This window comes from Epinephelus lanceolatus, chromosome 19 (genome assembly GCF_041903045.1).
Source record: "Epinephelus lanceolatus isolate andai-2023 chromosome 19, ASM4190304v1, whole genome shotgun sequence".
NCBI lineage: Eukaryota > Metazoa > Chordata > Actinopteri > Perciformes > Serranidae > Epinephelus > Epinephelus lanceolatus.
This window is the reverse complement of record NC_135752.1, coordinates 17044487-17057678: the sequence shown is the minus strand read 5'-3', so window position 1 is coordinate 17057678 and position 13192 is coordinate 17044487. Positions and strand designations below refer to the sequence as shown.

At 41.4% G+C, this 13192-nt stretch overlaps 1 protein-coding gene across 1 annotated transcript in view; it reads right to left on the bottom strand.

Annotated features, from left to right (window-relative positions):
• The window catches only part of brinp1 (bone morphogenetic protein/retinoic acid inducible neural-specific 1), a 168651-nt gene that overhangs the window by 22723 nt on the left and 132736 nt on the right, over positions 1-13192 (bottom strand). The window contains exon 6 of the mRNA XM_033646845.2: positions 347-583. Within this exon, the coding sequence (XP_033502736.1) occupies positions 347-583 (237 nt within the window). The remainder of the gene's footprint in view (positions 1-346; positions 584-13192) is intronic.

Below are 13192 nucleotides of genomic sequence, written 5' to 3'. Positions count from 1 at the left end.
TTTGTAGCACTATGAAAGTTTTATACTACTTTCTGCAGCAAATATTTAAAAAAACCCTTTAATTTCCTATTAATTATGTAGATTTGGCAATGAGCAAGGAAACACAAAGCTGCCAAATTATAAAATGTGTTTTTAAATGATCTTTGAGCAAAAAGAAATTTGCCAGATTATGAGATTACCATAATCACCTGAGCTTTTTAAGTGTGCCAATTAGTGATATGCACTTCGGAATTAGGATTGCTAAACATGCCAGGGATTCTTACATTACGAAGAAAGAAAAAGAAAAGATAGATTGATAGATAGATAGATAACTGCAATGACAAGCTGGAGGTACTTGATATCTTACCAGAGTTCTCAAAGTCCTTATAAGAGGATGCCCAGGACTCAGACATCCCCAACAGGGTGTTCTCCATGATCTGGATGTCAGTAATGGGACAGTTGCATTGGGGATACTCCTCGGCGCACTGACAGATGCACTGGTTGTTGCTGCACATGTACTCCCCCTCTCCATTACACATAATGTAGCTCAGGGCTGACTGGACAAATTTCTCCTGCAGGTATTCTGGGAAAATGACCTGAAGACCTGAAACACAAAAACAGGTTTTTAGTCAAATAGAATGTGTTTGAAAATGCTCTATTTTCTGTTATGACAAGGAAAAAACAAATTAAAGTCCTTGTTCAGTTTTCTTCACGTTGGAAATTGGTGAAGCAATAGGACAAAAAAGACACCAGAAATGTGCAGCCTTCAGACATTTTATATCGTGAGTGCACTGAACAATAAACTCCTTTTTTTATATAACAAAAGCTCAAGACAAGATCTGATAAAAAATCATCTGAAAAGCAGAAAGAGCTGAGTGACATGAATAATGTTTTCATCTTTTTTGTAATTAAGTGTGTGCCTGCGTTTGAAGTACGGACTGAAATAAAAAAAGAAGAGGGTCAGTATTACTGTCAGCGCATGATTTCCATACTATATGGTGTCGCCTCACAGATACAGGAAACACATATGTGAGAAATAAGTTACCAGAATGGGGAAAGTGTTGTTGTAATGGCTGACTGCCCTCCCAGGATTGCTTTGTGTTCTAAGCATACGTTTGTTTTGAAGGATGTGCTTCAAATCTCGACAGTGTTCGACTTGAGCTGCATGTTCTGTGGTGGGTCACTCATGATGTGACAGTGTGTAACAGTGATTGATGCCTGCCTGCTTCTGCTGTGCTGGTTTAATCAGCATGGAAATTGTTTCCCTTTTGTGAGCGTTTTCCATCATGAGCTTCACTGTGTGCAATAAGTGTCCCCATTTCTATTTGCTTGTGGTTTATACACCCAGTTTTGCAGCATTCTGCTAATTATATGCTAACGGCAATATCTGAATTTGTAATCTAGAGGCCAATTTGTGGCTGAAGCTGAAAGCACCTCTTCACTCTCACAACTGACAAGGTATTTATAATTTTCGGAATCCGAGCCAATCCATATCTCACCCTGGGGATCTCATAGAATTGAAGCTTGAGCAGCTAACAGTACAGCCTTTGTCTCCAGTCCAGACCTGGGGAAAATAAATCCCTAGCTCTACAAGCCACTGGATTGGAAAAGAACTAAATAGACTTTTTTTCTTCTCGTATGAAACAGCATCTTGGTGAGGCAATATTTTCTTAATAGGTTTTACTTGGGCACAAACAGTGCTTCAGCAGAAAATATGCAACCAGGAACCAGAACATAACATGTTATTGAATGATGAATGATTGCATTATATGTTACGCTCACATATTGTTTTTTACCTTTGGGTGAAAATAGGGAATCCATTTATGTAAAATCAACATAATATAGAGGAAATGAAAGGGGAGTAAGCTTATACTGTATGCATGAATCATTTTCAGGGTGTTCTCGTAGAGTCAAACAGTATCTCTTATGATGCATATGCATGTGGCAATTAATGCTCCTTATTTTCTGCCATAGCATATGCAGAAATGAAAACTGTGGGTGATTTTGAAGCAAATGAAGGTCTTAATATGTGCCAAGACTTGACTCTGAAACATAGGACCGCTTAACATCCATCGTCATGGTAACAGCTTTTGAAAAACAGTGAGACATACTATGTTTAGGTAATTCTTGCAGCGATGTTTCAGTTATTGTCACAAACAGGTAAGGTCAGATTGTATATAATCATGATTTTAGTTCAGCACGCCACGGAGCAAAATTGTTAGCTCTCCTTTTATTCAGCACAAAACAACCCAGTCACCAGAAAAAAATGTTGGCACTGAACATTTCTGCAAACCATGAATATGTTAGATTTGTAACAGGATTTTGTAGCTGCTACACTGACAATTTAGGTTTCTCAAAAATGCTGTGGTGAAGGTGTGGTTGGGTTTAGGCACAAGAATCACTTGATACGGTTAGACAAAGATCATAGTTTGGCTTGAAACACCTATCTTCAGTGGCACAAAAGCCACTGGAAAGCAGGGATGCATTAGGGAATACACCCAGGTTCACTGGTTCAAGCACTGCTGGGAAACGGCATGATGCATTAGTGAAAAAAAAACGCTAGGTTAAACGGCTCAATTGCTGCTGGGAAGCATGTAAAAGACACACAGATTCAGTGCCACGAACGCCACTGGGACATGCTGCAGTATGTCAGTGAAAAACACCCACATTCGGTGGTACAAAAGCCGCTGGAGAGGCAGGGAGTGGTTGCTGCCATAAACTGAGGTTTGGTGGCTCAAACGCCACTGGGAAATACCATTGGGAAACATCACAATGTGTCAGTAAAAAACACCCAGGTTTGGTACCACAAATGCTGCTGGGAATCACTGCTAGGAAACACGGCAATGTGACCCTAAAAGGCACCCAGGCTTGGTGCCACAAATGTCGCTAGGAAGCACTGCAATGTGTCGGTGAATAACATCCACATTTGGTCGTACAAAATCTGCTGGAAAAGCAAGGAGTAGTCAGTTCTATTAGTAGCTCAAATGCCATTGGGAAACACCATGACGTGTCAGTTAAAAAACAGAGGTTCAATGGCTCAAACACAATGGGAAATGCCACTGGGAAATGCTGTAATGTGTTGGTAAAAAGACACCTAGGTTTGGTGCCACAAACGCCACTGGGAATGCCACAATGTGATGCTAAAAAGACCCAGGTTTGTTAAAAAACACCCAGATTCTGTGACACAAACACTGCTGGGAAATGCTGTAATATGTTGGTGAAAAACACCCATGTTTGGTGGTACAAAAGCCACTGGAAAAGCAGGAAGGGGTCGTGACATAAACGTAGGTTTGGTGGCTCAAATGCCACTGGGAAATGCCCCTTGGAAATGCCACTGGGACACGTCACAATGTGACAGTAAAAGACACCCAGGTTTGGTACCAACAATGCTGCTGGGAATCACTATTGGGAAATGCTGCATTGTGACAGTAAAAGACACTCAGGTTTGGTGCCACAAATACTGCTGGGAAACACTGCAATATATTGGGGAATAACATCCACATTGGGTCGTACAAAAGTGACTGGAAAAGCAGGGAGGAATCGGTGCTGTACCCCCAGGTTTGGTGGCTCAAATGCCACTGGGAAACACCATGATGTGTCGGTCAAAAACACCAAGGTTCGATGGCTCAAACACCAAGGGAAAATGTCACTGGGAAATGCTGCAATGTGACATCAAAAAACACCTAGGTCCGGTGCCACAAACGCTACTGGGAAATGCCACAATGTGACATTAAAAAGACCCAGGTTTGGTAAAAGACTCTCAGGTTCTGTCACTCACAAACAACGCTAGGAAATGTTGTAATATGTCAGTGAAAAAAACCCAATGTTTGGTGGTACAATAACCGCTGGAAAAGCAGGGATGGGTTGGTGCCACAAACCCAGGTTTGGTGGCTCATACGCCACTGTGAAATGCCCCTAGGAAATGCTATAGCAAGCATCACAATGTGCTGATAAAAAACACAAACACTGCTGGGAATCATTGCTGGGAAACACCAAGATGTGTCAGTAAAAGACACCCAAGTTTGGTGCCACAAATACTGCTGGGAAACACTGCAATATATCAGGGAATAACATCCACATTGGGTCGTACAAAAGTGACTGGAAAAGCAGGGATGAATCGGTGCTGTACCCCTAGGTTCGGTGGCTCAAATGCCACTGGGAAACACCATGATGTGTCGGTCAAAAACACCAAGGTGCAATGGCTCAAATGCCACTGGGAAATGCCACTAGGAAATTCTGCAATGTGTCGGTAAAAAAACACCTTGGTTTGGTGTGACAAACACTGGTGCGAAGGGTGGCCAAAAGACAATTGGTTGGTTTCCAACAGTGGTCTGCAGCTTGGCAGGAATTTCACCTAGGTAACACTTCCTCCACCAACCCCTCCGCCTCCAGACAAAGTCAGCTTATATATGACGTCACTATAGAAACGCTGATGTAAGTATGAAACAGTCTCAAGAAACACACATATATGTATTTGTAGCTTTCTTCTGGCGACTGGATTGCACAGTAACACTTTAAACTACTCTTTATACCCATTTTTTATGTACCTCTTTTTGGACATCTCCCCTCTCCTCTACACCTCACCGAACCACTGCCCATCAGTGAGGAAGGGAACAGAAGGAGGGAGGGATGGAGGGAGGGAGTAAAGGGGATGGATGGATCATGTCTGACCACAAAAGAGTTGGGTTGCACAGGGCTTTTTCTCCATCAGGCCTGTCTGTGGCCCCTGGATCCAATATTCATTTAGCTTGATGTATTCCTGGGCTTGAAACTTTAATGTGATTTGTGGGAGAATCCAGATGGCAAGTTCACGGATCAACGCTGCTTACTGACAGTGCTGGTGCCAGCGGCCGGGTGCACAATAACACCGAGTGCCTCAGCCCTCCCTCTCTCCCTCTTCTGTCTAACCATACCTCATACCCCCCGACCCTACCATCAACACACAAACACACACACACACACACACATATAGGCACGTTTCTTCTTCTGATATCATTGTGTTGGTACCGGGAGATTGCAGGAGGAATCGTCCGGGATGCTGACATTCAGCTCAGCGCTATCAGTCTGGCGATCTATTGCTTTCCACTCTCTTTCCCTCTCAGTGTTTCTGTCCCGTCTTTTTCCACGTCTCTGTCTCCCTACCCCGTACTCCGTCTCTGTACACATCTCTTCTGTCTTACTTCATTACACTCACTCTTACTCCTGCCACACTCATGCACATGCCCCCTTGACTCCACCCCCCCCCCCCATCATCCGTTGGCTCTCATTCACTCCATCAATCACTCTCCTCAATCCTGTTTCTTCACCTCTTCCGCTCTCCTCTACCTTCTCCCACCGAGCACGTACTCCAGTATTGGAAATCTGATGTCTCGTCCTCCCACTGTAGAAATGATGTCATGCAATAGAAGTACATCCATCAACATTTGTTAGTGCAGTGGGGAATGGGTGAGAGAACTGGAGCCCTCGGGCCAAAAAAATGAAATGAGAAACTAATCACAGGAAAAACATTTATCTTTGTGACTTCCCTGGCTTTGCTGTGTTAGTGCAGTAACATGTGAACACATTGAGAATGATTGGGCTATAAAGCTACAGTTTATACGGCTCTGATGCAGGTATTTTGGAGGAAAAACACTCGATATTGGGGCGGGGAGTTACACTTGCCGTCATTAAAGAGCTGCTGATGAAATGAATAGGTGCATATTGGAATTCCCGTGCAGCCATTTGATAACCTCCAACTTCATGCTCTGTCAGTGCACATAATTCCCTGCAACCCCTATGCCTGGCTTGCTCTAAATAAATAGCACCTCAAAATGGCAGTTAATCTCACCGCATACATCACCGGCTGATATATTTCCTTCACGTACGTCAGAGGATATAGGACCTTAAACATTCCATGAATGCTAAAAAACGGAGACTCTGCAACTGTGACTTTGCCTTTTCATTATGTCTCTTTCTGGAGTGCTCTATTTTTACATGGGGATAGATGGGGAGTGTAGGCCGCAATTGAGCCTTGTAACTGCCTTGGCAAGCAGTTGCCTGCTTATTGCAATGCCACGCTCCGCCTCATAAGTTACAGTTTCATTAAAGATTAATTGACCATTGTGTGGCCGCAATTTCGCAAAATAATCATTACTTAATCCACTGGTGCAATAAAGTGCATTACTTGAATGGGGGCATTAAATTACCATTGGAGGTTATCGTTGCAGCCATGATACAAAACCAAAGACCTCTGAACTGGAAGATTGCCTGTTTCTCTGCAGTCCAGGCCTGCCCATTGCACCCTTGCTGATCCCTAGATACTTAAAACAGAAGGGGCACATAGCTTTAAGATTTGCTGCGTTGGCCCATTTCACACGAGAGCTCCTCTTCCACGACTCGGAGGTAAAAAGGTGCAGCTAAAGTAGCTATTTATCCACTTTTCATTTCTTTAAGTAAAGCGCTTTAGGTCTCTGACAGCGTGTGTGTTGGGCCTGACAGAGGATAACATGTTCCACTGGAGCTATTCTCAGCTCTTGGAATATGTTAGCATTTTTTAAACTTCTGAATGAGGTGTACTTAGCATTCAAATGGATAATGTGTTGCTGTGTCTGTGCTGAGTAGATTATCGTAGATTATCATAAGTGTTCTCGGCTCACTCAAAGGCAGCAGCCTGTGTTTTCAAACAGGACTGCCGACTCAATTTGTGTTGTAAAATCTTAAGTATTTGTATGTGGGGATAATTGTTTAGGGCAGTTTTATCAATATTTCCATCCCAAACATGTCCACAGTGTAAGTACAAGAACAAAGAATGTTTGTTTTTTTCATCCCTGAGTGCTCTGTTAGGGTTTTTGGGGATTTTTATGGTACATTAATATTTAGGTGTGCATATATTTTGGAACAGCAAAACAACAGAGAAGTGGCAAATCCCATTTCCTAGAACATAGTAACATACAAGAGCCTGCATATGCATATGTGATACACTCCGCTCTATCTGTGTGGAACAGAGAGACTTGCGAAACACAATGTGCTCTGCACAATACCTCTATATAGCGTTAGCTTTGAAGAAACCCACTTATTCATATTGTTCACACAAAAAGCAAGCAAGGATGCAGGTGCAGTAATCACTGTAAAAGCATAAATTACATATAAAAATGGTCCTGGCATTCAGGGCTTGCTGCTCCTGCCTCCTGAAAAGAAGGAATTGCTGAAATTGCATGTTGGAGCAATTGCTGGATTGAGGAGGGCAGGCAGTCTGGAGAGGTAGATGAGCTCTCCATGGTGCTGAGTTTTTGCCAGTTGTGCTGCACACTGGACACAGACACACAAGTTGAGTCAGAGTAAAGTAAGTTAGTGATTACTTTTCATCTACTTTCCCTGTGTGCACGATCACAGTAGGGCGAGTGCAATTTTGGATTTATTGCAATTTATTATTTTAGGAGCGACGCCCTCAAAGTGTTGTAATTTGAATGCAGTTATTTTGTTTTGAATTAACAAAATAATCTCGGAACACGCCGCATACCAGCTGCCTTCAAAAAATGTAATGTGGTTGCTTTTGGCTGCTCATGCACTTCAGTCGCACTGTTCAAGCTGTTCCGTCATGTGCTGCCATGTGTCCCCGCACAGCAGTAGCACGAGGGCCTCGGCTGGTGAGATGTCGTACTAGTGTCACACTTTCAGGTGCACGCACGCACACAGGCAAGCGTCGACTCATGCGCGAGCGCAAGTGCACACCCGTTGCGGGCTTGTGCAGAAATCACATGTTTTACAAGAACCCCGGAGAGGGGGAGGAGAGACGTATGACAAGCTCTGACATTTCCATTTCAGCTGTAAAAGATACAACTGCCCTCAAAGTGTCAAGATGTGCTGTATACATGTCACAGATCAAAAGCCAAGATTCATCCCAGAAATTAGATCAAACATCCCTTAAAACAGAAATAATGTGGATGTGTTTGTGTTGGGAGGCACATATTCGCTGTACGCTTTGCTACAAAACAAAAAAAAGACAAAATAAAGAATGCTGATTCATTAACTTACTGTTGTACTGTCACCCAAAATTAAGAGCCAAATTACACAAGCTAGATAGTTTGTAGGCTGTGTATTTTATTATTTAAATACCCAACCCTTTAGATTCAGATTTCTTTGTCATTGTTATGCTCCACATAAAAACGAAAGTGTTTCACGCATGCCAGCAATCAATTAATGTGCTTCAGTGCAATATGTAAATATAAATAAAGGCCTCAAATTGAATAAATAAATCGAATAAATAAAAAAAATAAGAGCACTAATAAATAAGGTCAAACTGTGAGGCTAAAAAAGAATAATTAACATGACTTAATATGATTTTAAGAGGTGTGTGTGGTAACATATTATTAAAACTGTCTGTTTAAGACTAAAACACATCATGATTTTTAACTGTTTCTTAAATCTGAATACATTGCACAGTGATGTTGGTAGGTTGTGGAGAATCCCCTGGACCCACAGGTGGTCATTGGGGTGGGTCCAAGGCAAATTAAGTGGGTCCTAGGGGTGCTTAATTATAGCCAAGATGATAAGTTCACATTTTAAATATAAACTCTTTGTTTTAACTTAAAATAGCTAGTGTCCAGGCTGCCTTAAAATTGGAGAAGACAAGTTGAGGTAATTTGGTGATGATTCAACATGTCTTCTCAAATTCAGTCAATTTAAAAATGTAAGGCCGCTTGGACACTGACTTTTTTTTTTAGGTTAAAACAAATAGTTTCTTTTTACAGTGCATTTTTAATCAATAATGACTGACATCACAATTATTGATCATGGTCATTCAATGGTTTATGGCACAAAATAATGGAATGCATGGTCAAATTTAAATAAACAGAACATTGCTTTCACTTCCATGTTGTGCTACATTCCTGCTCATGTATAAATCCTTGCATTAAAATAAGACTTAAAATAAGGTAGCTCTTTATATAAATTCAGTGTTTCTACTCGAAGCAAATATCAGGTAACTAAAAATTAATATGCTGTCAAGGATTGCAACCAAATGAAACTGTTGATTGGACTCATTAAGCTCTCGCGAATGTTCAGTCAGGAAGAAAATATAGTTCATGCTCAGGCTGTAAGATTTCATTCTCACCCTGCCATTCACTCCTTGCACACCTACTCACTCACTATCTCTAGGTGTCATTGGCTACGGTTACATGATGGCTTCTCATTCAGAATGAAATAAATCTGAATGAAATCATTGGGAATTAAAGTTTTTCCAGGTAGTTTACATGGGAAATATTCATTCCGAATGAGGGTTTACACAGGAGATCAGTTTAATCATCTTTATTCAGGTCCGCGCAAAGTTTGGGGCAGGGAAGGTTTCTGATTGGATAGGGGGTGGGGTGGATGTTACGTGTTTACATTTACCGGAAGAAAACACTGTAGTCCTCGCTCCGGATAACAAGATCCTTGACGCCGCCATTCTTAGTGCCTTTTCCAGACGTGTTTTGCTTATATTGTTGAAGCAGCAGTACGACAACAACCTTGTTCTGCTAATGCTTCGTCTGTTGAGGAGGAGAAGGAAGGTAGAAGACCGTGCTGTGGTGAATGGAAACTGGTGAGTGCAACGAGTCCGACTGCTCTATCTCAGTCCGTTGCTATGCAGCCCATTGCTATGCACGCTATATACGTCATCGCGCCAGAAGGGCAAGGAAACGAGCATGCGCAGAAAGACCGGAATGAACTTAAAGAGGAATGAGTGTATACATGCACACAAGATTCTTTCATTCGGAATGACAAACGGAATAAACCATCCCCTTTAATCGCATTTAATTTTCAGTCGGAATAACCATTTTTCAATCAGAATGACCGTTTACATGACCACTTTTAATCAGAATGGCCTTTCATTCCAATTAAAAGTGGAATTAAACTGTCCATGTAAATGTACTGATAGTCTGGGTAGGTGAACGGAGTCATCAGCTGATTCACAATCAACCAATAGCACAGCTAAACGCTCCTCATTCTAAATATGGTTCTTTCGCTGCCGTAGTTCTTTCTTGCTGCAGTTATGCCTGCCTTTCACCTCCCCATCAAAACTCAGTCTTTACGGATTCATCAGCCTCATCTGCCTCAGGGTCATCAGCCATCACCGCGGATTCATCACCCTCATCCCCCTCAGAGTCATCAGCCACCACCACCACCAGTGTCTGGACTGCATGAAGGGATTTATCCTGCTCCCACTCAGATGTTCCTTGATCACACAAATATCTCCCTCTGGTGTCCAAGTGCCAAAGACTTCAGTTAAATGTAATCAGCACAAATCATCTGTTAATTTGTTCACTCATATTTTGTTTTCTTCTGTCTCTCCTGATTGAAATATCTTTGGCTGAATGTAGTTGCATTGGTTATTTCAGTGTGTCTTTGGGAGCTGGATGGATACATTGATGTGCTGTACAGTGTTGCTGTTATGGATGTCTGAGTTGACGCTGGATGAGGACGGGTTATTCCAAACAATGGATCTCCAAAAGTGGAGGCTGGCTGTTTAGTTTAGGGAGCGCTTGATTTGATATGCAGTAGAGTTTTCTATGAGTGGAGCTCACATTGTAAACATCAATATCCCAGTTGATCGTGGGCATTTAATAGTGGGCAGCCATCATGATCAAGATTGATATATCACAGGGATGTTTGTAGTAACATCCTACACATTCATCATACAGATACACTGAATGAAACTAAAAATATAAGGTTGCCACCGACACTGTTGCCTTGGCGCACAGAACTTCAGAGAGCTGGGGATGACGGTGGGTGGGCAGGTGTCTGGGCAGGTGTCAGATCTGTGCAGGGCCCCGGAACAAAAACACAGACACATCACCGACATAACAACATCCAAAACACAAGTTTCACTCTCAGTGGTTTCTGTGGCACGAGAAATACTTTCAAAATAAGTAAAGCCATTGTTTCTAAGATTTCAATTTGGAAATGTTGCTCATAATGTGACGTTATTGGGAAAGTATATCCGCACGCATTGGTGGTGAATTCACTGCGTCCTTTCAGCTATTAATGCAGTAGGGATGCAGGACCCATACCCAGCAACATCACTGTTTGTGAGTCCACTATGTAGTATTTATGGTATCACTTTACTTGAAGTTATCTACATAAGGGTGACATGACACTGTCATAACTATGACATGACACTGTCATGAACTTGTCATAAACATAACGTACATGTCATAAACGTTCATGACTGCTGTCATTAAGTGTCATTCGGTCTTTGTAATGACAAGTTGACATTGTTTGGGTTGTCTTGATGATGACAACTTGACATTAATCAAAATGACATTACCAGAAGTTGTCTTTGTCATGACAAGTTTGGGGTGTCCTTATGACAACTTGACATTAACCAGGATGACATTACCAGAATACGTCTTTGTCATGACAATAATAATCATTATGTCAACTTGTCATAAACACCAAGGTGCATTTCTTCTTAATGTCAAGTTGTTATGACAAAGACATCTTCTGGTAATGTCATCCTGGTTAATGTCAAGTTGTCATAATAAGGACATCCCGAACAAATTTAATGTCAACTTGTCATGACAAAGACATCTTCTGGTAATGTCACTTTGATTAATGTCAAGTTGTCATAATCAAGACAACCCAAACAATGTCAAGTTGTCATTACAAAAAACGAATGACACTTAATGACAGCAGTCATGAATGTTTATGACATGTACATAATGTTTATGACAAGTTCATGATCGTGTCATGTCATAGTTATGTCAATGTCCTGTCACTCTTATGTAGATGCCTTCAAGTAAAGTGTTACTGTATTTATTTACTGGTAAAAAATGTTGTATTTTTAATAATGACCTCAAAATAATATAAGGTATTATTACTTATAATAACGTTTATTAAAATATAATGCCTTTGTGCAAACATTCAAACCAACAATTTCAAATAATGTGCTACACAAAGTGTTTATATAAACAGTTCAATACTGAAAAGGGCCCCTCTAAATTCAAAAGAAGAATAAAGTAAAGAAACCCTCGATCAACTGATGAAACAGTCTGTCAGAGAGAAAAAAGACTGAGTGGAAAACCATGGCTCTTGCTGAAATGGCAGCCTGCAGCTGGCTGGAGTGAGTTGGGGGGGGGGAGATTTATGGTCATGCTGCCCCAAATGGAAACTCACTCTTGATTGACCATTTCCAATTGAAAGCTGACCTCCAGGTCAACATGGAAAGATTTCATCAGGTACTGGGTTTTCAGAATGTTCGAGAGATGTGAAAAAAAATGTGTGCAGCCATCCATCCTGATGGAAATGATCCTGCATTATCAGTTCTCTGGGAAAAAGTGTGCATGTTTTCATAATGCACACGGCTGCCTCGGTCCGATGCATGGGTCTGTCCAATGGCTGGGTCATTACCTCAGATCGCTACTGTGATATGGGATACGGCCCAAGTTACACTGTGATTTCGAAGTCAAAATAACTTTAACTGTACAGTCAGTATTATCAAATCATTAAATATTTTTCGTGGTGTGTCCAGGTTTCAGAAAGAACAAGATAAACAGTCTGAGTCAAGAGAAAGATGCGGAGGACGAGAGAGTGTAACAGAGTGAAAGGGAACATGCTGAAAATGCCTTTCTGTGTGTTTATTGTTGTGCTCATCCAACATTTGCTCTCCATGTTTTGCACCAAAGATTTTTCTTCAGTAAATTATTCTCTGGTAACCAAGGACATTGTGTTTACTGATATACTTTAGTCTCCACATCAATTTTTCAACAAGTCTGTCATCAAAAACAACTTAATTGATTTGTATGTTTGTTTGTCTTCTCCATAATGTTTGCAGCGTTTTCACTTGAAAAGAGGGACAGGCATCGAGCGACAGAGCAATGAGTATCTAATTCATCACTCTCCGCACGACTTGCCTACAGGGCCAGTTTAATTTATTTTCACTTCACCACTTTGAAAACTGTTGGCTCAGGCTATTCTAACATATTCATAAATCTTCCAAGATAGGCTCATGGCTCTTCCAAGATAGGCTGTTGAGGAAACTGGAGAAAGAGAAAAGAGAGAAAGCATGTGCTGCGGACTGAAAGAAGCAAATTAGTTTGCTTTTGTTTTGGTGCTAATTTATGACAGCCACATTGGAGGTGATTGGGTCCTTGCAAGGTAATGGCTTGTGAAGGTTCCAGGGCCTTTTATCTTTCTTTGGCCCAGCTAATTTATGCAACCAATTTGCTATTTTCAATCCCCCGTGCGTGTTTTCTTT